At 38.3% G+C, this 24,982-nt stretch overlaps 2 protein-coding genes and 1 long non-coding RNA gene across 4 annotated transcripts; 2 read left to right on the forward strand and 1 right to left on the reverse strand.

The window, feature by feature from the left end:
* Window positions 1–1,440: 1,440 nt before the first annotated feature.
* LOC101466315 (SAM domain and HD domain 1) lies at window positions 1,441–14,163 on the forward strand. Its single transcript, XM_014412815.4, has 16 exons — window positions 1,441–1,792; window positions 1,917–1,983; window positions 2,980–3,052; window positions 4,313–4,473; window positions 4,952–5,067; window positions 5,302–5,372; window positions 6,554–6,712; window positions 7,452–7,552; window positions 7,666–7,774; window positions 7,871–7,962; window positions 8,074–8,189; window positions 9,205–9,344; window positions 10,536–10,631; window positions 10,818–10,922; window positions 11,067–11,204; window positions 13,290–14,163. Exons 1-16 carry the CDS (start codon window positions 1,612–1,614, stop codon window positions 13,431–13,433), a joined length of 1,869 nt encoding a protein of 622 aa, XP_014268301.3. The 5' UTR covers window positions 1,441–1,611; the 3' UTR covers window positions 13,434–14,163.
* A 623-nt stretch (window positions 14,164–14,786) lies between these two features.
* On the forward strand, window positions 14,787–19,379 carry LOC112434749 (uncharacterized). 2 transcript variants are annotated; one of them, XR_013094827.1, is made up of 3 exons: window positions 14,787–14,963; window positions 16,381–17,390; window positions 18,066–19,379. It is a non-coding gene; the product is annotated as an uncharacterized LOC112434749 (long non-coding RNA). The 2 variants fall into 2 exon arrangements; XR_013094826.1 differs by having other exon boundaries at window positions 16,381–19,379.
* Window positions 19,380–20,533: 1,154 nt separating this feature from the next.
* On the reverse strand, window positions 20,534–24,093 carry LOC143414306 (uncharacterized). The gene is made up of 2 exons (XM_076878420.1): window positions 23,917–24,093; window positions 20,534–22,499 (listed from the first exon to the last, which is right to left on the reverse strand). Exons 1-2 carry the CDS (start codon window positions 23,989–23,991, stop codon window positions 20,724–20,726), a joined length of 1,851 nt encoding a protein of 616 aa, XP_076734535.1. The 5' UTR covers window positions 23,992–24,093; the 3' UTR covers window positions 20,534–20,723.
* Window positions 24,094–24,982: the final 889 nt, after the last annotated feature.

Here is a 24,982-nt window from a genome sequence, read left to right on the forward strand (position 1 = left end):
TCATTCGCTTCATCGCAATTTGCTCCGCCCCCTACTTGTCATCCAAGTACTTGGCACGTGCATCAAGCTGTCTGCAAGTAGCGAGTTATAGACCGGAAGCAGAATGTGTTGCATATTTTTTAAATACGTATCAAGAAGATCTTCTTCATTTATTTAATTATTAACCAATACTTTAGCAGTACTCTTTATAAGGGATTATTGATCTATAAAATTTAACAGGGAATTAGTGAGCGTATCAGAAAAACAGGAATAAAATTGTTGTTGTTTTTTCAGTCATCTTTAGTCATTGGATACTTTTATAATTCAACATCATAATCTTTTGGTGTATAAGTGTCTGAGTTACGGGCTTCTGGTTTTGTTTTGTATTCAGAGTCTGCTGTCATAAAGACCCAGAACTTTATGGAAATACTTTTTGAGGTAAACACAGATATGTCAGGCTCAAAAGTGGCCCAAATGTGCCATTCCTATAAGTCAAACTTGACCCTGAGTGATATTCTCGATTCGGGTCAATATTAGGTCAGCTACAAGTCTGCCATACAGTACAAGCCAGATGTCAGCGATATCAGGTGTTTTATAACATTTATCTCCAAAAGTTGATTCTGTTCATCTGGACGTAGCGTTTTGTGGGAGAAACGTTTCGTCACTCATCCAAGTGACTTCTTCAGTCTCAGCTGACTGCAGGTTTCCCCAATCTCAGTGGTTGTTGATCAATGGTCATGAGAATTTGCATAATTAAGATTAAGGAACTGACCTCCCAGCCCATTGTTCCTTCAGTGTGCTGGTTTCAGTCATTATGCAAATGTACTGTTTATAAGATTGGGGAAACCTACAGTCAGTTGAGACTGAAGAAGTCACTTGGATGAGTGACGAAACGCTACGTCCAGATGAACAGAATCAACTTTTGGAGATTTACTTACGTGGATGATTGAGCATACATCAAGACCTTCTAACATTTGGTTATAGCAGACCCAGATGGCACTTGCCATCACATATACCAAACCCAGTTCATAACTTCTGGGCCTCATGTGGAGAACACCATAGACTTTTAGCCCAAATAATAATTTAGCAGTGCCAATACTGATCAGTCAGTAATAAAAAATAGCCCAGATTAGATGGGGAATGGAAATGTGGAACGATAATAGTTTTGGGGGGATCTTTGCTTTTGCTTTTTGGTTATGCCACCCAAAAAGCAGGGCGTTAAGATGGGTTTTATGCTGCAATATCCCATTAAAATGGCATACTGAAAACATTATTTGGACACACAAATTTTGTTTTCACATGAAGAGCAATTTAAAAAAAATCACTATAGCTGAGCATAATATAATTTATCTTTAAAAGAAAACAATGAGTCATAACGTCTTGGTCGGTCAGCCATGTGAACAAAACAGTCTTATTTTGAAAGGAATCCCCGGAAGCGCTGTTAGTGTTTCGCTATGTTTTGTGGCTCCCTGGGGAAAGTCAAAACCCCGGCATTTTTCACTTCTCTCGTGTCTTCTCTGCACAGTTGTCAGATCAGCTGCAGTAGTCGACGGGAGAACGGCTATCGGCTACAATTTGTCGTGCTTTAACTTGCGCATCTAAAGCGAAAAGGTGCCAGTTTGTTAGCTCACCATGGAGAACCGAAAGCGACCATTAGCAGCGGTTTCAAGCCCAGACGATAGCTTCAAAACGCCGGAAAAGAAAGTGTCAGTGGTCCGGGTGTCGGATTCGGACTACATGCAGTGGGGAGTGGAGGAAATGTGCCGGTACCTGCAAAGAGAAGGTCTTGGAGAATGGGTGGATACATTCAAGGGTTGGTTTTCTGCTTTTGCTATCTTAAATTAGGCGCTCGAAGCTAAATGTTATTAGCGCTAATCTGCGGACTTCTGTTTTTATTGTAACATCTAAGCTAACATTGAAACTGTTGTGTTATACAGCACAAAAAATCACAGGTGTCGGGCTTCGGGATCTCAGGGATGCTGACCTGGAGAAGATTGGCGTAAAGTAAGTGCGTCCTCTGTAAAACTTGGGTTGGGCGTGTGGACTGGGGGAAGTCTGGTGTCCTGCCAAAAAGCAATTTCCGGTTTCTTTGCCAGAAAACGATTACCAATATTTAAACCACTGTAAACGACACGCTGAACTGTAAGCTGTCACATACATACGTACATGCATACATTTTGACTCAGAGAGAGCATCCCTGTCACAGGGTACAAGCTGACTTTTACATATCTTTCATGTCATTGAGATTTAAAATGTCTCTTTCAAAAGCGATCTGGCTGACAGGGCTGTATAAATTGCAAGAAATAAAACAAAGCACGTATATTAATATATTTAAAAGTACTGGGTTGGATTACCGTGTGGAACTTAAAGTAGGTACAATAATGCAGTCATAACAAAACTTGCAAAAATGGTAATTTCAACATTTTCATATAACCCTTCGTAAATCTTCTTACTACAGGCTATTTATCAATATAGTCAAAGTTATTGGACCTAAAACAAATGCATAGAAACATCAGCAATCAGTTTGTGTCACAGCTGGTTAATCCATTAAAGAGAGCAGTGCACACCTGTAGTGTCAAAGAAGGGCAATTTGGTGTGTATGTACAGCACCCATAAAAAAAAACACCAGAGCCAGGCTCAGGGAGGAGCAGCCATTTGCTGCGGTATAACTAAGGTATGATTCAGGATCACCTGATCCAGGCAGAACTATGAGCTTTATCAAGTCTCATCTTAAAAGAAGAGACTGAGAAGAGTGTCTGTTTCCTGAACCCAAAGTGGAACTGGTTCCACAGGTGAGAACTCAAAAACTGAATTCCTAGCCTCCCGTTCTGCTTCTGTTTTCACAGCAACCTGGTGGACTAGTTTTTCAGCATCACTCTGACACAGGACGTTTCTAATTTTATCAATATTACGCAAGACATTTTATGCATCTCACCAGATATTCCTGCAACTTTTTCACTTTTATTTCTACCTCTTCTTTTTCTATTTTATTCTTCCAAGGTGTCTGGGTGACCGTCTGCAGATCCTAAACAGCCTCAGGAAGCTGTGGCAGATTGAAACTGAGCCAAGCAAGGTAACAGTTGTTTCACTGTTTTGTGCGCTTTCATCGCTGTGGAGATAAGTAACGCACAATTTGGGAAACGGAAACGTGGAGCACTGCAACCCTGATTTGGATAAGCTGTTAGGAAATGTGGCATAACACCACAGTCTCTGAATGAAAGACATTCTCTGTCCTCACTGGCAGAAGGACCTACCTGATAGTTCTACTAAGAAAAATTTAGAACTTTTTAAATTAACCAAATTCCTGTCACTCTGCAGCCATATTGATAACACCTCTTTTGCCATTTTTTCAGGCAGGAAATGTTAAGAATTAATTGCTGTATTTCAGTCAAACCATAAAAGATTAAAATTGAAGATGTGTGCTGAAAACAGGGTTTCAGAAAGTCTTTTTGGTTCTGGAAGTCATCTACATTTGGACTATATAAATATATCCATTGGTAATCATAAGGTTTTTTGTCTGATTGTTCACGCTACAAATAAAATGTGACAGCAAACGCGCTCTAGTGTGAACCGTTCACGACCCTCAAAGCGGCCCGCATGCACAAAAGAAGACGTCACACACAACGTGTTCTGTTTACACCCAGACCAACAGTATTGTTTGACTGATGGCCCTTAATATAAAGACTTGTTTCAGACTTTACGTTTCCCAATTTTGCTTTAAGTTATAAAGTTATTTTGTTATTTACATATGGCCTAATAATCATCCTTATTGCTGTTTTAGAGGAGCGGTGCTTCAAAGGACAGTTGGGGATTTCTGTCAGAATCTGCAGATTATACAGTACAAATAAAATGTTCACGTTTCTCCAACGTTGTCTTCCCAACAGTTTCACTAACATCTACACTGGATGGCCAGGAAGCGTTCACGATGTCTTCTCCAGCGCTGATAATTGGCGTCTGTCTTGTGTCAGTGACGTAAAAGACGGATTTAATGGGACATGACCGTTCAAACAGCAGTCGCTTTCTAAAACATCAGATATGTATCAGATTCAGCACCACATACAAAAGTGACCCAGATCAGATTTGAAAATATCGGATGTGTGCTGTTCACACTGTCATACCATGATCAGATATGGGTCGCATAGGGTCAAAAAAGTCAGATTTGATGCGCTTTCGCCTGCAGTGTGAACGTAGCCATAGAAATGTTTGCCAACATTTCCACTGAAGTGTAAACTGAGCATATTTGCACACTGTGTTGAATATACTGTATGTACGGCCACATAAATGTATTTTGTGGTGGTATACTCATACTGTCTGTTATTGTTTGTGCTTCCAGGTGTTTAACGATCCTATCCACGGGCATGTGGCGTTACACCCGCTTCTCATCAAAATCATCGACACACCTCAGTTCCAAAGATTGCGAAACATCAAGCAGCTAGGAGGGACCTACTTTGTCTTTCCCGGAGCGTCCCACAACCGATTCGAACATTCGCTTGGGTATGTTTTTAGTTCAACAGACTGTTTATTGAGAAGTGTTAAACTGATCTTGTTTTGCTGTTAACTACACATAAAGCTGTAAAATCATACCGAAGAGCATATCCTTCTCTCTAATATAATAGTATTAGAGTTTTATCACAGGTCACACAGAAAAATTAGCTCCAAGTTTATTTTACAGTGACAAACAACCTATTCATCCCTGCCTGCCTCATGGCTAATAACAGCTTTCTGTTATACTGGCAAATATGGGTATGGCAGAAAATAAGTGGAATAACAACACACAAAGTCAACATTTCAATGACTGTTAAACATAGATGTGTTGCACATTTTTAAACCTTGCCAACCTTTTTTTTTTTTTCAGATAAACTCATTGCTTGAAACACCTGAAATTGCTAAACTAAAAGTGAAATTTATCACATAATCAAGTTTCACTGTGTATCTTGTTTGAAATTAGCGATTTTGTTTTGTCCTGGCACAGTGTGGGTTACTTGGCTGGACGGCTTGTAAAAGCTCTAAACGAGAGGCAGCCGGAGCTCCTTATCTCTCGCAGAGACATCTTGTGCGTGCAGATCGCTGGGCTGTGCCACGACCTGGGTAAGTGGTGTTATAAAAGAAACTTATTAAAACGTGTCACATGATACTGATGTAAATTAAAATGGACTAAAGGCAATTTGCTCAACCAATGCTGCGTTTACCGTGATTACTTACTGGGTCTGAGCACAAGTTAAAATAAAAGTGAAGCTGTGTTATTTTATTCTTATCATCTGTTTACCAGACCGCAGTGGAGCAAAGTTAACACAAACACATTATGTACTTTTCCCTTCCTAGGACATGGACCATTTTCCCACATGTTCGATGGTGTGTTCATCCCCAAAGCACGTCCTGGTATAACCTGGAAGGTACTGAACTCTGTGGCACAAATGTTAAATGAAAACAGCAGTTAAGGAGAACACACAAGGTCGCATACAGGGCAGTATCAGCCACACAGGGAGTCGCAGTAGTTCAGCACCACTTTATTCTGAGTAACCCAAAATAAAAATATATAATTACATATTTTTGTAGCTCCACTTTTTCTCAGTAGCAGCGTGGAGCCTCTCAATGTCCTCAGTTTCATTTTCCCTGAAACTACTCTTGCATTGTTGACATGTTGTTTTCTTGAGGTTTTAGCTGCTGCAGTGAGTCTTAATAAAGCTATTTGGCAAACAAAGAAATGAGAATCAGCACCAGTGAGTCACATCTACAACCTACTTGCCAGAACTTGCATTTAAGCATGCAAGAAAAAATACTTTTTTTTTTTCAAAAGCCATCATACTTGACCTGAAGTCCTGAAGCTAGTTATAATTTCTAAAGGAAATAATGTTTCTGTTTCTGAGTTGTTTAAAATTAGGAAGTTACTGCTTTAACAAGATGTTTTTAAAAATAAAACCACACTGGATCTGACTTTTTCCAGACAGATGATGACTACTGTCTGGAAAACAGGCTATCTTTGTTGTGGCTCTTTTGGGAAGTTACAGGAAAAGCCTCGAGTTGTCTAAGTCATCTCACTTTGGAGGATAATGAAGCTTGAGTGCTATTGTGTAAATAATTTCACTGCTACCTAAAGACATCCAGCTAATGTTAACATTTAATTGGTGATGTAGGCTTTTAAAATGCCTACCGGCTCAACTCCCTTTATTCTATCGATAGTTGAAACAGTTTTTTAAAATCAAATCATAATTCTGAAATTATTTCCACTCGACCTTACAGTGAAGATCAATTTGCAGCAGTTGCTGGCGATTTTTGTTTACAGAAGCTCTTTATTGGCAATTATAACAACTGCGGGTCAAGACCTAAGCACAAAGCATTATTTGATTTGAAACTTTCTCAGTTAATGGCAAAGATAGCGATTGTAGTGTTCAGACTGATAAGGAGAGCTGATAAGAACACTAAGCACACGGTCATTGTGTACGTTATGACCACAGGCATGCTGTCTGGCAAACGTGAGAGATAAGACGAGCTTTCACGGTTGTTTCCTGTCATGTTTATTCTGAAGTCAGCACTTTCAAGTCACTGATAGTTCAATCTACTGTGTATCTCCCAGCATGAGACTGCCTCTCTCTCCATGTTTGACTACCTGGTGGAGGCCAACGGGCTGAGGCCTGTGATGGAGGAGCACGGGCTGGTGCTGCCTGAGGACCTGGACTTCATTAAGGAGCAGATTGCTGGACCATTAGACAAAACAGCAGCTAAGGGCAAAAAGGTACCTATCAGTTATTCCTGAATGGAACATGTCAGTAACTTCAACGCTCCACTGTCGGATATGTGATTTCTGTATGAAGTAAACCAGGATTTAGAGCCCTGCTTTAAATCTACACTTTAGTCTGTATGTATATTTACACGCTGGTGTGTGTGTCTGCAATGCATTGTTATACCATCACAGGTGAAACTGTGTCTTTATGTTGAGACTTCTGTTAGAGTTTCTCTATATTGGGCACATCAGACTACAGTGTAGGCTGAAGGTTTAGACTAATCCAAAATCTTCAGGTTCAAAAAAACCTTGTTGAAGTTTAGTTTTTTATATTTAACCTTAACTTTTTTTTCTTAGATTCTTTAGATGAATTTACTTTGAAAATGTAATTATTGAAAGACAATTGGAAAGTCTCCTTTAGCATAAAGTGCAAGTTTATTAGGTTAACCATTAACCTGATTTGGTGCCATCACATTAATTGTGAACTTACACGACCTGTATAAAAGTTGTTTGTGTGTGTGTGTGTGTGTGTGTGTGTGTGTGTGTGTGTGTGTGTGTGTGTGTGTGTGTGTTTGGGGGGGTTTTGTTTTTTTTCCCCTAATGTTTTCCTCTGGTTGTTTGTTGTTTTTTTTGTCTGCTTGTATATTTTTTTGCATTTATTTTTGACACTATAAAAACCCAGCAGCTGGAAATTGAGGCAGATAACTGCCCTGTTTAATCACACTTCTGATATTATCAATCATCTCCACAGTGGCCGTATAAAGGCCGTCAAAAAGACAAGTCCTTCCTCTACGAAATCGTGGCCAACAAAAGGAATGGCATTGACGTAGATAAGTGGGACTATTTTGCAAGGTGGGGCTTATTGAGTTAGTGTTTTGTTTTAAAATGATTTCCCAGTTTGTATATTTTCTATTAGATTTAATTACCTATCTCCCTTATGTTTCTCTTTCTCCATCTTAACTCAGGGACTGTTACCACCTGGGCATCAATAACAACTTTGATTATAGCCGCTTCCTAAACTTTGCCAGGGTGTGTGAGGTGGACGGGCAGAAGCACATCTGCACTCGAGACAAGGTGCTAGATTTTGTTGCATCTGTTTGCTTACTTTAAGCAGCAGTTTGAGTTTTAAAAGATATTTGGTCACTAAAATACATCCGCTCCCTTCAACAGGAAGTGGGAAATCTATATGACATGTTCCACACCAGGAACTGTCTTCACAGAAGAGCCTACCAGCACAAAGTGTGCAACATCATAGAGACTATGTGAGTAGCTGATCCCTCTAATAGTTTTGCTTTGCTTCATGCTTTATATTCTCTAACTGTACACAGCAAAATGTCCTCACATGTAAAAATCTGTTGGACATGTTTCTCCAGGATCACAGAGGCTTTTTTAAAAGCAGACCCACACCTTCAGTTTGAAGGTAAAGAAGGGAAGATGTTCACGCTCTCCACAGCCATTGATGACATGGTGGCCTACACCAAGCTGACAGGTGTGTATGAAGGGGTGTTGTTAGCTTATATTTGTAGTGCATCAGGACAAAAAACGAGGCGAGGTCAAGACTTCATCCCATCAAAAACTATCTGTATAAAAGAAAATTTAATTTCTTTTTCAGTCAAAACCTGTAATTTTCAAGCTTGTCTTTCAAGAGACAGTATAGTAAAGATCTTTATCGATATTGATAACCCAAGAAAATTCTGCTAAATTAAACATGATCAGTTTTTATTACTAGTGCTTGTCGTTACTTGTTAATAATCTGCAGAACTAGCTGTCTTCTTTTAAGTGTGCACCTGCAGGTTTAGTGACTACCGAGTTTTGGCAAACCCTCAGTAAATATTTTTATTCTCTCAGACAACCTTGATCTGTTTGTGCACTGTGTTAACTGCCTCTGTGATTAATGGTGAACTTGTTGAAATACCAGTTTGGATTAAAGAACAACCTCACTTTTAATAATAATAATGGATTGGATTTATATAGCGCTTTTCAAGGCACCCAAAGCGCTTTACAATGCCACTATTCATTCACTCTCGCATTCACACACTGTTGGAGGCAAGCTGCCATATTGCGCCATCGGCCCCTCTGGCCAACACCAGTAGGCGGTAGGGTAAAGTGTCTTGTCCAAGGACACAACGACCAGGACAGAGAGCCCGGGGATCGAACCGGCAACTTTCCGGTTACAGATACGCTTCCCAACCCCCTGAGCCACGACATAATATATAGAGAAAAAAAAGAAACATTATGATTGGTGTTAAGGTACAATTTCTAATCAACTAATTAACTAACTAATAAACTCCAACCACTTATGCACTAAAATACAGTTTGTGTTGTGCTTGTCAAGTAACTCAGATGAGTAGAAAAAGACTAATTTGTGTTTCTGCGATAATCGTGTACATGAGAGATTGAACCGTAAAGCCACATTTTTATTGAAGGATCTTTTTAAATATTGAAATGATTTACTGACATTTTTGGTTCTTTATTTACCTGTACCCTGTTTGTTTGCCTGGTAGATAATGTGTTTGAACAAATACTCAACTCCTCCTCCCCCGAGCTTGCAGAGGCGAAACAGATCCTGCACAACATCGTCTGCCGGCGCCTCTACAAGTGTCTGGGCCAAACTACCTCAGAAACTTCCATACTTGTCACCCAGGTATTTTTTTTTCTTAGAGGATTTCTTATAAAAGCAAAAGAATTAGCAACAAAGCATGCAAAAAATTAAAACAACTTTGCTCAATAAAATAATACATAACAAAATAGCTCAGAAAGGTTAAAAAATTGCCTTCAAAATTGAAAGTAAAATGCAAAAGATGGCAGGGGTGTTTGAGTAAATCAGAATCCCAGTAAAAAGGAGCAGGTTTAGCACGTTTATTGGCCCGACGAGGTTCTCCCACCTTTGTTTTCTCTCAACAAACAAATTTTATAATAGAAAAAAATATTGAAAATGACGCACTTGCTTTCAGTGTTATTTGTGATTGAGCTCCAGCCTCTACTCTACACACACGCAGAGGGATGAAAAGAGGCTGCATCCAAGTGAAGTAAAAGATGAGCTGAAGTTAGTAATTAATTAAACTCCTTGTGGTTAAAAAAGCCAAAAGACTTAATTTTAAGTTCAGACTGAGCTTAAATGTGGAGGAAGGTGATCTTTTCACTTGTTTCCATTGATAATGAGCATGTTCTGCAAAGCAACAGCACAAATGATGTAAGAAGACACTAAAACAACAACCGTGTATGCAGTTTGTAACAATCTTCATACTTTGCAGACTAACAGCAGCCGTCTTTCTGTCTCATCACTGCAGCATGCAGGGAGAAAGCATGAACTCCTCCTAATTTAACTTCCTAATTATCTTTGCACTTTGAGATGATGATGATGGTGGTGATGAGGGGACATTATGTGTCCTGAAAGTAAAGACATAATGTTTCAGTTAATACTGAAATGAACGTAATCTGACAGCTGATAACGTGAGTTGCAGTCCGAGCTTTCCCGGTTGCTTGTTTTGTGCAATCAAGAAACAAAACAAAACAACAAAACACAGAGAGATTCTCTGTTCACCGACGCATACAGAAAAGAAAATGATCAGTACTGAAGTTTCAGCCAAATGTTGACATTTTGCAGTTCGCTAATTAAAAAAAGAAATGGAAAAATCTGCCTGTTATGTTTCTGCTGTTTTGCCAAATGGATTTGATATGAGAAATTGCTCAATCTGTGGTTCTGTGTTTGTTAGTGTTTTTTTATTTTATTTACATGCTATATATAGAATTTCAGTTATTTATAATATGTAACAAAAAAAAATATGATACAATGATATATCTGTTAACTCTGCAATTTCTTGCTGTTTACAAGGAGACGATCAAGAGCTTGGAAGCTGACCTGGCCCGATCCATCCCTCAGAGCGGCACCCAGGACGTCAATCTACAGCCAGAGGACTTCGTAGTTAGTGTGAGTTTTTAATTAATGTTAATATTTATCATATAATTTGCTCATGGCCTTAAAACTGGGAGATTCTTTTTAATATGGATGTGCTTTTGTTGCTTGTCATTGGATTTAGTTATATTTGGAGTCAGGGTGTTGCCTGTACTTTTGGGGCTTTAGGCTCTTCACGATGTAATACTTTGTCTGTTTTAGGTTATTGTCATGGATTATGGGATGAAGGAGAAGAACCCCATCAACAATGTGCGTTTCTATTGCAAGAACGATGTGACTAAAGCCATCCAGATACGCAAGAATCAGGTCAGAAGTAAAGCGAGATGCGAAAAATTCAATTTTTGAATCTATGAGCACGTTTCCTTTGGTTTTTCATTTATTCTTCTTTTAAAAAAACAGTGTCTCTTTCCCTCTGCCTCTGTAATTTGTGGCTGCTGTTGTTCTTGTCAGGTGTCTAAACTTCTTCCAGAGCAGTTTGTTGAGCAGCTGATCAGGGTCTACTGTAAGAAGACAGATGATAAGACTTTGGAGGCTGCCAAGAAGCACTTTGTTCAGTGGTGCATGGACAGGAACTTCTCAAAGCCTCAGGTACTGTTTATCTGCTGCACTGTAAAGAATTGCAGTTGAATGCAGCGGCAGTGGTTAAAATATTGAATGGAGTCACATAATGAATAGGTCTGTGTTGTTACCTCTCTGCCACGCCTTGCAGCCTTGCAGTGGTAATGCAAGAGTCTATGTGGATTGCATGGGCTTAAGTGCTAATTGCTTTTATCCATATGTTATTATGTGTGGATAAAGGCATGTGTAACAGTTGTCCTCTCCTTGCTGCAGTCATACAGTTTATCTCCAAGTTTCAGCTGCAATTATCTGGTGCTTTAAATTCTAAAAAGAGGCCATTAGTAGCATGTTATATCTGCAGAGTGTGCAGGTAAGTTATGTTAGATTATTAGCTGATTCAGTCAAGCTATAATAGATGTTTTTAACATTTGTATCAAGTGTTTACATTCACAGAGCTTTATACGTCCCACATAACTGTTTAGCTGCAACAGTGTGCTTTTTGTTTTCTGGCTTTGGGACACTGATCCAGCTCTGCACCCTCTCCAGGAAACTTGGAGAGGCATGTTCTTTGTGGACTTGGAAAAGGCTTGGTGTATCCTCCCACAGTGTGCCCTGTGGGAGTGTATATCGGGCCCATAAGGGCACAAGACTTGTTCACTGAGGGCGTAGAACTCTGTCAGACCTTCTTTTTGTCACATATTCTGTTCATCGCTCTTATGGACAGAATTTCTTGGCTGTGCCTAGAAAGTGTGTCCATAAAACACTGGAAAGCTTTCCAGTGTGGTGGCCTCAGGATGGAAGTCAGAGAGCTGCTTCTCTACTCCTCCATGACAAAAGGAGCCAATTAAAAAAAATAAAATTGTACACAGAACTTTTAAAAGACTGTGTGGTTTGCTTGTAGGTTAGATATAATGCCACTTCTGTTTTTTAACATAATGAACATACAGCTCATTAGCATTCGTGTTTACGAAGTATTGTGTATGAATTTGAAACCGATATGCTGTTAAATCCGGAATAAGTAGCATCACTTAACAGTCGAATTCCCTCTCGTGACTTGCATATCGTTCTTTCCACTGCAGCTGGCAGCTCCTCATACACTGTACCAATAGCAAACAAAAGCCTTTTCACAAAGAATTATTATTTCCAGGGTTGGTCATGTGACTTAGAAATGTTTTGTCACATATTTGAGCTTGTGATTCCTGTAAAAAACAAAAACAAAAAAGTCTCCATGCTTTGAAAGGACCAAAACCTCAATTTGCATCCTGAATATTTTCCAAAAACCAATATATTCTAAAACAAACTCCCTAATTTTGTTATTCAATATACTCAAAATGGTGATAAAGACAATCTGAAACCTTGTGGAGGGAAAACAAAGAGCACAAATAGCTGAGATGCCATCTGAGAGTTATATGGTTGGGAATTTGTGGTGCAGTTTGTACAGAAGAAGTAACAAACATGTAAATAAGGCTAAACCTGGTGACGAAATGATGAAGAGCTTGGATTTAGCAGCTAAAAAGCCAAATATACAGACAAAAAAAATCGAGTAGAAATGTAAATACTGAGTTTACACTTGCCACGTGGCCAGAAACTGCACTATAGAGGATCTATAAAACTGCTCTGTGACTGCTAGATGATTTAGTAATCAGCTGTTTTCTAAGCAGCAGGCTGAAGTAAATAAAAGGTGCTCACAGCTGGCTCAGACCCTGAACAACCAGGCAAACATCTCCCCATATTAGAAAGGACATAGAGGGTAAACACTAATCTTTTGTTGCTGAAGAGAAAGCAACTGTTTGACAGCACTTCCACTGACTAACAGCAGAGAGACATTTTCTCTGTGCATTAAAGGAAGTGACAGATCGAGATATTTTAGTTTTACTTTACATCTAGTATCAGTACTAATCATATAGAACATGCTCTGAGGCCTTGTTACTTTAGCATTTTTGCATAATTTAAAAAGGCATAAGTTGCTTGCTGCTCCTGTCTTTTGCTTAAAGACTGTAAGTCAATGTCCTAGAAAGGAAGAATTGTCTTCCAGATCCTTCAATTCCTGCAATCACTTGTTTATTTCCACCACTTGTCTCAACATCAGTATCTTTTGTTTCTGTTCTCACGCAGGATGGAGACATAATAGCCCCAGAGCTGACTCCTCTGAAACCCAGCTGGTCGAACATCAACGAGGATAGTGAAGAGGGCACATCCACAGAAGCAAACGGTGTCAATTTAAATGGAAAAAAGACGGCCAAAGCGAAGCTTTTCTAGTGAGAGAGGGAGATTTTACATATGGAGAAAGATCAGATGAAACAGTGTGCTATATGTTTCTGTGAGGAGTGTGCTGATGAACACAGCAAGTTGTTTTATATCAAAAAGGTTTCAAATATTCAAAAAGAGAAGAAGCATAGATGTCTTTCAGAACTTCTCAGGGTTTTTTGTTTGTTTGTTTTTTGGTTCGGTTTTGTTTGTGAATATGGTTTTAATTTAGACTTCTCTGGGGGGGAAATGTCTTATCATGTCATTAGATACCAAATGATGAATCAGGTCAGTTCAAATGTTACACAGACTACATTTCAGGGCAGTATATCTTATAGCTGGGATTTAGGTATTTTATTCAGCTTCAGCTAAAGTTTGAGGCTGTTTTCAGAACTCAGGCTTTCACGCACAAAATGTTACATATGAATCTGTGATGATATTTAAAGTGAGCATTTGCTTTTACTCTTGGGGTGGTTTGGAGAGTTGGTTTGACTTTTGTTTTGTGGTGTTTTATTTATTCTCCTTATTGTATCTCAGATTGCTCACTGTCATCTTCACCTCAAAGTTCAGTGCGACATTTTATTGGTAATGTGTTTGGGACGCCTTTTAAAATGATTCTTCTCTTGCCACGATATGGGGCATCATCATCAGATTTTTGCTGTGTTTAAAAATACATGTATTTTTAAAACAATCAAAATGATGGAGATAATCCTGTCAGAATAAATACTTTCATTCAACCATGTCCTTCTGTATGAAATTTTTATTGAACAGTAGAGGGCAGCATGCTCCCAGTCATGGCAAGGCAAGGAGTTTAATAAGTAAATGGCAATTTTGTGGTGTGATGGATCCAGCTCAGTGTATGAGCATGCAAATCACATGTCAGATGGCTGGAGTGCAGCACCTGGGTTCAACTTCTCTCTCTATCCACACCCGTCTGTTTATTACGGAAGAGGATTAGGGCCACTGGAAAAAAAAAAAAAAGAATTCTGACTTTAATCTCAGAATTCTGACTTTAATCTCAGAATTCTGACTTTATTCTCAGAATTCTGACTTTTTTCTCAGAATTCTGACTTTAATCTCAGAATTCTGACTTTAATCTCAGAATTCTGACTTTTTTCTCAGAATTCTGACTTTATTCTCAGAATTCTGACTTTAATCTCAGAATTCTGACTTTTTTCTCAGAATTCTGACTTTATTCTCAGAATTGTGAGATTAAAGTCAGAATTCTGACTTTAATCTCAGAATTCTGACTTTATTCTCAGAATTCTGACTTTTTTCTCAGAATTCTGACTTTAATCTCAGAATTCTGACTTTAATCTCAGAATTCTGACTTTTTTCTCAGAATTCTGAGATTAAAGTCAGAATTCTGACTTTAATCTCAGAATTTTGAGGTGGGCACCTGCAGGCTTCCAGCTTCGGTGACAGCGATGTGTCCAGTTTGGCAGGTGGAGAACTAATTCACTAAATATGGTGGATATAAGTGACTTTTTGCGTGGCCGAGGGGTCCCCGAAGATGCTATTTTATTAATGGAAGAGCAGAAGGTGAGTAACAAAAAAGAGAAATAGTTTGGTGTCTCCTATTTTTACAGGAAAACAGTTACGGTACAGTTACGGTTAGCTGTTAGCATGCTTGTTAGCTTATAATGTTATATAGGAATGAACGTGTTTCACGATGTTACAGTATACTAGGTGAATTGACGTTTTAACTGTTGTTGATCGCAGGATCATCCCAGATGGGTTCGTTGCATTTTATTTTATTGTTCTACTATTTCAGAGTTTTTCAAGGCAGTTAAGCGGAGCTGTGTTACAGATGCTAGCCGCCTGCCAATATCACTGATATATTTGATGTGTACAAGTAAGTTACACTTAGTACAGCGGAGGAGAGAAGCTGTAATGAATGTTTATGCGGATATTTCACTCAGAAAAATGGGTGGCGTTCATACACAGCCACCGACACAGCCCCGGTTGTTGTTCTGACGGTGGCCGACTGACGATCCCCTCACAACATGTTAGCTAACACAAACTAATGTAGTGCATGTAACTGTGTATACGTTAGTGGTACAGTGTCGGAAGAAATGAGCAAACTGTTTATAATGTCAGAATGACATCATCTTTCTCCTATATATAAAAGTGCTGGCTGAGGAGCGCTGCCGGGTTGAACTTTGACCTCGGAGTGACGTGACGTTTGTTCGCACAACCAATAGAAGTGCAGAAAGTCGCAAATCAGGCATATTGTTCGCATAAACACAAAAATAAATAACGAAATAATCCCGATATTGTGCCAAAGACTGATTTACAATGTTACTTTGTGTTCTATGTGTAATACCTTTGCTTAAATGACTAAATGGACTGTGTATTTATGACTCTGCGTTATAGTCTTACATACATAAGTAACATTCATATGTACAGATAAAAATGTACAGAGCTATGTACACAAGCGTGTACACAAAAGTCTACTGCTGATCGAGCTGCTCAGTGGTCGTACAGTCTCATGCAGAGAGCGTGGAGGTGTTGTCCATGGTGGATGTTAGCTTAGACAACATCCTCTCCTCCCCAGTCTGCTCAGTGGACTTTAGCAGACCGCTAAAGCTGGCCCTCCCGACCAGTTTGTTAAGTTTCCCCCTGTCCCTCTCTGCCATTCCACCACTCCAGCAGACCACAACATAAAAGACAGCAGTGTCGTAGAACATCCTTAGAAGACGTACTACCTACATCATAACCAATCAAGTCCCGCTTTTTTTTAAATACAGAAGAGGATTTATTATTTACTGAAAGGCTATGCCTTAGTTTGCTTCTTTCATTATTGTGTTTCGCCCTGCATAAAATAGATAGCTTTTCTGATAACTACAGTCAATACTCTCCTACTGGCATTAACGAGGCCAAGAGGCTTAACTGTAATATTGCTTTGCAGCGTAAATGTTGCAGAAAATGACTGTCTTTTCTTTCTTCCTGTGTGCAGATTGACTGTGACGTCATAGCGCTGATGGATGACGCAACTTTGGCAAACTACATTCCCTCGTACGGAGACCGAATTGCCGTCTTCAATTTCTGCAAAAGCAAGCAACCACTGTCAAAAAGAAAACTAGGACTTCTGCAAAAAGTTCACCTCTCAAAGTGAGAGAAACAGTGGCTGACATGTCAGATTTGGATGACTTAATAAGACTGTATTTCAGACTTTCTTTCAGTAACAAAGAAATACTTTCAATTTTAGCACATAGTCATCAGACAATTATAAGTGTTCGAACTCTAAAGAGAATTTGTAAAAGACTTGGGCTTTTTAGAAGGAAGAATCAATCAAACTTGGAGGAAGTGCTAGCCTTTGTCCAACAAGAGATCATGACAAATGGACAGATGCAAGGTTATCGTTGGCTACATCTACGTGCAATTCAACATGGATTTGTGGTGTCACAAGATACTGTAAGATGCATAATCAAATTGCTTGACCCTCAAGGTGTGGAACTGAGACGAGCTCGACGGTTGAGAAGACGACAGTACAGCTGCAGAGGGCCAAATGCTCTCTGGCACATGGATGGCTATGACAAGTTGAAACCATATGGTATTGCTATCAGTGGCTGCATAGATGGTTTTAGCCGCTATGTTTTATGGATGGAGGCTTATACTACAAACAGTGACCCTAAATTGATTGCAAGTTATTTTCTGAAAACAGTTTCATGCATCAGCGGATGTCCAGAAAGGTTACGTGCTGACCGAGGTACCGAAAATGGTTGTGTCGAACAAATGCAGATGTTTTTACGGAGAAACCACACAGACAGTTTTGCAGGTGAGAAAAGTTTCCTTTACGGAAGAAGTACGGCCAACCAACGTATAGAAGGATGGTGGGCTACCCTACGCAAACAGAGTGCACAATTTTGGATGAACTTATTTCAAACTTTTCAGGATGATGGCCACTTCACAGGGGATTTTTTGGACAAAAGTCTTATCCAATTCTGCTTTCTCAATCTTATTCAGGTAAAAGCATGTGCTCATGCTATGTAATGTCTTAGCTGCATAAATAGAAAATATAAATATGGTTAGAACATTTTTTTTCTTTAAATTAAATATGAATTTTATTTCCATTTTAATATGTCTTGATGCATGCTCAATCAGCCAGGTAAGGAATGTTTTTTGACAGAACATTTCTCACACTGAAAACGCTACATCCAGATGAACAGAATCAACTTTTTGGGATTCCATTTTAATACTTTGATGGAATTGTATTCATGTTATCAGTGGAAGTAACTGCACCTTTCTCAGCACAGGTGCATGGAGCATTTTTTTTTATTTATTGCCACATGGTTTAAATTACTATGGAGTCTGTTACCTAGTGGTCCTTTGGGCACGGTTTCAGAAAGCAATCCTATCATTTGGTTAATTCTCTATTGAAAATTTATTGTAGAATCATTGCACACTGAGTATAAAGTGTTGGGCTATCTATTCAACAGCAGAATCATGCAGCACCATTCTGTGTCCATGTGCTGTTTAGTGAAAGTGCTCTTTTGTTGTTGCTGCTTGGTTTTACATTAATTAGAGGTCAGTTTCTATGTCTGTTGATTAATGAGTTAATAAGCCTCAACTTTGGCTAAATCTACTGGTACATGGTCTGTTTCATATACCGGTACTTATATTGTGTTGTTTTTCATGTAGGATGAACTTGATGAAGTTGTGAACACATGGAACTCGCACAAAATCCGGCCAAGTGGTAGTGCAGCATCGGGTCGACCAGTAGTAATGTACTCATTTCCAGAGCTGCACAGTGCTGAGGATAGACTGAAGCCTATTTCTATGGAGGATATCACTTTGTGTATGGAAGAGTGTAGCCCAAAAGGTCAACACCCCTGTGATGAAACAGTCTTTGAACTGTGTTGTCTGCTTATGGTAGAAAATGAATGGGATGCCCCAGGAGATCCACTTGGTGCTGCGGATCTGTACATTAGGTTAAGAGAAGAAATACTGCAAAGTATTTAAGGAACTTCAGTGTGTAAATGTACAAATAAATACAAAATATTTCTCTTTATCTTGATAACGTGATTTGATAGTAGGTGCCATGTCTTACAGGTACCTTTTATGCAGGTATTTCTGCACTGCATTAAATGAAAAATGTTTTTCTACATTCACACTACCATTAAACAGAAATGTTTATATATTACTTGAAAAAGCTGAATATTGTGATATTATCAATCAGTTATGAAACACATGTCAATCCTTTTAAAAGGCCATACATTAAACTGCATTTACAAATGTTATATTTTTGATTGAATCATAAGTGGTGTAAACCTGCCTACCAGTAAATTGCAATATACATTTCTGTGTTTTGTTGCCAGACATGTGCATAGTATATAAAATATAAACTGACCAGCTCCCTGCTCATTGTTTTCTGTATCAACCTTTACTCTTAATATTCATGGCTGGAAACCCAGGCACCAGCATATGATATGCTAAGTGCCCGGGTTATCTGTGGTATGTTTCAGCAAACCATAGTAGCATTAACAATTCTAGGTCTTGACAACAGCATGTTTCTATAAACGTATCATTGTTAATATTTAAAGTCGTTATGCCTTTTGGGGAGCTTTTAGTGCAATTATATTAAAGCAAAGCTATTATAATCATTTACCCATATGAAGATCCATCACTTAATTATTAATGTATTTCACTTCTGTTAGTTGTAAGATATTTTAGCTGGTTTTTCATGTAAAATGACCACGAATCATTGCTATACTGATTCAGTGTTAGCTGTTGTATACAAGGCTCCTTCATGATATGAATCCTAAAATTATAAGAAACATACCAAAAATATTTTGACTTTTATTTGTAGTATTCCAGCAACAATGCAACAAAACAGTTCCTGCAAGTGGAACCAAGTTATTGTCCCATTAAGTGCAACATGTTTTACATTTATATTTGTGTATCTTTATGAAATATTTGAAATTAAAAATAAATGGTATTCTTCCATGTTACTGAGCTCATGTGTGGCAGTCTCTTGACTTCTGGCATGTTCAAATAGATATGGAGTTTGATGAACATATTCAAAACAACAATACAAATGTACTGTGTACAGTAACATTTTATTGGAAAAAGTTTACAAGAAACCTGTTCTTTCCAATGCCAATAACATGGCTAAAACTCATAACCGTATAAGCTGCCCTGTAACAAGAATGACTCAACTTTTAAAACAAACTTATAGATCTCATATAGTCTTGTTATGCATCAGTATACATCAGTGACTTACTGTAAAGACCATGAACACTGGCTATTGTGGTATCACATATTCCTTCAGTGTCATCTATGGTATAGAAATAAAAACAAGTGTGAATGACTGAGAACATACATGCATACAAATAAAAATGCATAATTTCTGGCAGTAACAAGACATTTTTTCAGGTGTTAAGATTAATACTATATCTGAGAACATGACAATTTGGCATTACAAAAGGATGCCTGAATAATCACAGTACTTGACCACTGCACTGAAGTGTACAGTGTTTATTTATGATCTCAGTAATCAATAACCATCTTCAAAACAGACTGAATCCTTTAAGCAGCTTGAATCAATTTGATGGATGAATAACAGGTATGCTTAGAAACAATATGACATTAAGAAAATACTGGAATTTAAAAAAATATTTTCACCAACTTTATATGGAACCTTTGTAATCAACAACAAATGCCAAACTTTGATACCTTAACCTACCTTAACTAAAAATTGCATATACTGTAAAGCAAAATGTTTTCAGACATGACAAATGCTAAAGTATAAAATTGTACTTATTCCTTTTACAATACAGTGTTGCATAACAGCATTACTTTTACGTTATAACTATGTTCAGTTTTAGCCCTGACCTAATAAGAAAATACCATCTGAATGAATTAGTCTTACTACTAATTACTTACAAAAGTATTTGACTGTGCTGAGCTCTCACACCACACATGGTGCATTAAAGAACGTTTAAGAGCAGTTTAATTATAGTTTATAGATCTTAAGTAATCTTTCTTCATGCTTTTGCTGAAGGTTTCTGTCTTACAGCTGGAAAGCTTGGATTTGGTGAAGACAGCTCTGGATATGGTAGTAAACAGTGTACCTGTTCGTTTTGTTTTGTGACTGTATCATGTAAAACTCAAAATGATAAAAGAAAATGAAATATTAGCCAAAACTAGACTTCTAACAGAGATGAGAAACTTCTCTCTAATTAAAAAAAGTATACTGTATAAGTTCAAAATACATAAAAATACATATTCCTAACATCTCTTTACAGTTATGCTCTAGTGTGCATGAGCAGTTCAAATGTAGCGCATTGCTGTCAGAGTCTAAACAAAATCCATCACCCAGACATTACTTTCAAGAACTGCATTAAATTCAGAACGAAAATCTGGGAAGTTTTCATAGCTGTTAGCTAGCTGCAGAACATTCCCACACGTGCGTCCGACTGGTCTTCTTGTAAACTCTGTCATATCTTGAAATTCCACATAAATACTGTTTGTTACTATAAGGTCAGATCCGGTGCAGAAACGCATAAATTTCTGAAGTTTAATGTTATCCAGCTCTCTGATGAATCTTTTGAGATGATTTTTCACTTCTTTTTGTTGTGGAGTCAAATCCACAGCAAATTTCAGCAGCTGGCACACTTTTTTTGAAGTTGGTTGCAGTTCAGAGAATAACTTGGTCAGTCCCTCTGGACTGAGGGAGATATGGGGGTCGATGATCTCCCGCCAGCAGTCAATAACAAACATTGGTTTTTGGACAAGCTCTTTGTGTGCTATTTCATCAAGGATTGTAGGAAGAGTCTCAGCAGTGATTCTTTTTCTACAGCCATAACTGTCAAGAATTTCCACAAGATCATCCAAGTCAACTGCAGAGAAATCTTTTACTGCTTCCATCAAAACATCACATTCTTGGCTGCTGACAAACTGTAGAAAGTGTGCTTTAAGATCACTGTAAACACCACTGAAAAGCACTTGTTCCATAAAAGGGATTGCAAGTTTATTTGGAAAATACTGACATTCTTGGTAACCTTTCAGGAGTATTCGCCCAACTGCCTTCCATTTTTCAGCAGGAAAATCATGGCGAATGAATGGCACTTTAATGGTTGCACCTAGGGTGCATCGCTCATAAAATTCATGCCAGAAGCATGTGAGTACATCTCTTAGTATTCCTGATCCAGTGCCTGGTTCTTCTGTGTTGTCTGGAAGTATGCGCTTCACATTCAGTGTTTTGGTCAAAATCTCCTCATCAGAGAAAGCAGTAATCATGTCATGTAAAGTGTCAGTATGACGTATGGTGATTGTTATTATGTTCTCTGAATTAGGTGGACTGAGGGGTACGAGAAAACCCTCATAGACTAATGTGTCTTCTGTATCTTCTTCAGCATCAAAAATTGGACCAAAAGTAATTTCTGGATCATCTAAAATTTCTGAACCAGCGATGACTTCATCAAAATTACCCCTGACTTCCCCCACTTGCAATGGATTAATATCACTGCCACTGCTTTCTGAGACAAACACCACTTCAGATGTCTCGCTGGCATCTTCTTCAGGATCTTTTGGTTTTGTTGCAATGTAGAAGCGTAACATTGTCAGTCTCGCTGCCTCATACATATTGCCAATAGACTGGCAGGTATCATCAGTAAGGTGGTTCTGTTTAAAGTCCCAAACCTCAAACTCAAAATCTGTTTCACATCCCTTAGGAGATATGCCATTAGGAAAAAAAAGTTTCTTTCCTTCCTGAAGAATATCTTTTAATCCAGCATCAGTGGCCATTTGAATTTTTCTAGTGCCACCTCCCTGCTTCGCTCTCACCTGTTTGGCTATTTTTCCATCACAATGTATCCATCCTATCTCAACATTGCGTGTTGCTTTTTGCTTCTTTGTCTGTCTTATTCCTGCATCTGTATGTGAAGTGTTCTCCTTTGGACTTTCTTTTCTGGTTTTCATTTTCTCACGAAGTTTTTGCAGAAGTCCTAGTTTTCTTTTTGACAGTGGTTGCTTGCTTTTGCAGAAATTGAAGACGGCAATTCGGTCTCCGTACGAGGGAATGTAGTTTGCCAAAGTTGCGTCATCCATCAGCGCTATGACGTCACAGTCAATCTGCACACAGGAAGAAAGAAAAGACAGTCATTTTCTGCAACATTTACGCTGCAAAGCAATATTACAGTTAAGCCTCTTGGCCTCGTTAATGCCAGTAGGAGAGTATTGACTGTAGTTATCAGAAAAGCTATCTATTTTATGCAGGGCGAAACACAATAATGAAAGAAGCAAACTAAGGCATAGCCTTTCAGTAAATAATAAATCCTCTTCTGTATTTAAAAAAAAGCGGGACTTGATTGGTTATGATGTAGGTAGTACGTCTTCTAAGGATGTTCTACGACACTGCTGTCTTTTATGTTGTGGTCTGCTGGAGTGGTGGAATGGCAGAGAGGGACAGGGGGAAACTTAACAAACTGGTCGGGAGGGCCAGCTTTAGCGGTCTGCTAAAGTCCACTGAGCAGACTGGGGAGGAGAGGATGTTGTCTAAGCTAACATCCACCATGGACAACACCTCCACGCTCTCTGCATGAGACTGTACGACCACTGAGCAGCTCGATCAGCAGTAGACTTTTGTGTACACGCTTGTGTACATAGCTCTGTACATTTTTATCTGTACATATGAATGTTACTTATGTATGTAAGACTATAACGCAGAGTCATAAATACACAGTCCATTTAGTCATTTAAGCAAAGGTATTACACATAGAACACAAAGTAACATTGTAAATCAGTCTTTGGCACAATATCGGGATTATTTCGTTATTTATTTTTGTGTTTATGCGAACAATATGCCTGATTTGCGACTTTCTGCACTTCTATTGGTTGTGCGAACAAACGTCACGTCACTCCGAGGTCAAAGTTCAACCCGGCAGCGCTCCTCAGCCAGCACTTTTATATATAGGAGAAAGATGATGTCATTCTGACATTATAAACAGTTTGCTCATTTCTTCCGACACTGTACCACTAACGTATACACAGTTACATGCACTACATTAGTTTGTGTTAGCTAACATGTTGTGAGGGGATCGTCAGTCGGCCACCGTCAGAACAACAACCGGGGCTGTGTCGGTGGCTGTGTATGAACGCCACCCATTTTTCTGAGTGAAATATCCGCATAAACATTCATTACAGCTTCTCTCCTCCGCTGTACTAAGTGTAACTTACTTGTACACATCAAATATATCAGTGATATTGGCAGGCGGCTAGCATCTGTAACACAGCTCCGCTTAACTGCCTTGAAAAACTCTGAAATAGTAGAACAATAAAATAAAATGCAACGAACCCATCTGGGATGATCCTGCGATCAACAACAGTTAAAACGTCAATTCACCTAGTATACTGTAACATCGTGAAACACGTTCATTCCTATATAACATTATAAGCTAACAAGCATGCTAACAGCTAACCGTAACTGTACCGTAACTGTTTTCCTGTAAAAATAGGAGACACCAAACTATTTCTCTTTTTTGTTACTCACCTTCTGCTCTTCCATTAATAAAATAGCATCTTCGGGGACCCCTCGGCCACGCAAAAAGTCACTTATATCCACCATATTTAGTGAATTAGTTCTCCACCTGCCAAACTGGACACATCGCTGTCACCGAAGCTGGAAGCCTGCAGGTGCCCACCTCAAAATTCTGAGATTAAAGTCAGAATTCTGACTTTAATCTCAGAATTCTGAGAATAAAGTCAGAATTCTGAGAAAAAAGTCAGAATTCTGAGATTAAAGTCAGAATTCTGAGAAAAAAGTCAGAATTCTGAGAATAAAGTCAGAATTCTGACTTTAATCTCAGAATTCTGAGAAAAAAGTCAGAATTCTGAGATTAAAGTCAGAATTCTGACTTTAATCTCAGAATTCTGAGAATAAAGTCAGAATTCTGAGAAAAAAGTCAGAATTCTGAGATTAAAGTCAGAATTCTGAGAAAAAAGTCAGAATTCTGAGAATAAAGTCAGAATTCTGACTTTAATCTCAGAATTCTGAGAATAAAGTCAGAATTCTGAGAAAAAAGTCAGAATTCTGAGATTAAAGTCAGAATTCTGAGAAAAAAGTCAGAATTCTGAGAATAAAGTCAGAATTCTGAGAAAAAAGTCAGAATTCTGACTTTATTCTCAGAATTCTGAGATTAAAGTCAGAATTCTGAGAAAAAAGTCAGAATTCTGAGAATAAAGTCAGAATTCTGAGATTAAAGTCAGAATTCTTTTTTTTTTTTTTCCTGTGGCCCTAATCCTCTTCCGTAGTTTATTGACTAAAATTAAAGAAATAATAATTATATTTCCATACACATAAGCTTTATATTGTATTGAATTGAGTGCTGACTTGTGGATGTGGCAAAAATTGTTTTGCAATACATATGTAAATGTCAGGTGTGTTGTTTTTTAAAAAAAAAAAAAAAAAACTTAGCCCAAACTGCAAAACATTTTAAGCCAAGAGTAACAAGTTAATATTTACCAATAAAAGCAGAATAAATGTTTAAGGAAGTCTAATGTTCCCATAACTAAACTAGGTTTTGTTTGCTGTCATATCTTCCTATCTCACAATAATT

Source organism: Maylandia zebra, linkage group LG20, assembly GCF_041146795.1.
Source record: "Maylandia zebra isolate NMK-2024a linkage group LG20, Mzebra_GT3a, whole genome shotgun sequence".
Taxonomy (NCBI): Eukaryota; Metazoa; Chordata; class Actinopteri; order Cichliformes; family Cichlidae; genus Maylandia; species Maylandia zebra.

Bases quoted from the DNA above. Each gene is read 5' to 3' on its own strand.
- LOC101466315 (XM_014412815.4), top strand. From the start codon at position 1,612: ATGGAGAACCGAAAGCGACCATTAGCAGCGGTTTCAAGCCCAGACGAT. The intron at 3,053-4,312 runs GTAACAGTTGTT...TTGTGCTTCCAG, and splicing joins TTGAAACTGAGCCAAGCAAG to GTGTTTAACGATCCTATCCA. The intron at 7,963-8,073 runs GTGAGTAGCTGA...ATGTTTCTCCAG, and splicing joins TGCAACATCATAGAGACTAT to GATCACAGAGGCTTTTTTAA.
- LOC143414306 (XM_076878420.1), bottom strand. From the start codon at position 23,991: ATGGTGGATATAAGTGACTTTTTGCGTGGCCGAGGGGTCCCCGAAGAT. The intron at 22,500-23,916 runs GTGAGTAACAAA...TCCTGTGTGCAG, and splicing joins TATTAATGGAAGAGCAGAAG to ATTGACTGTGACGTCATAGC.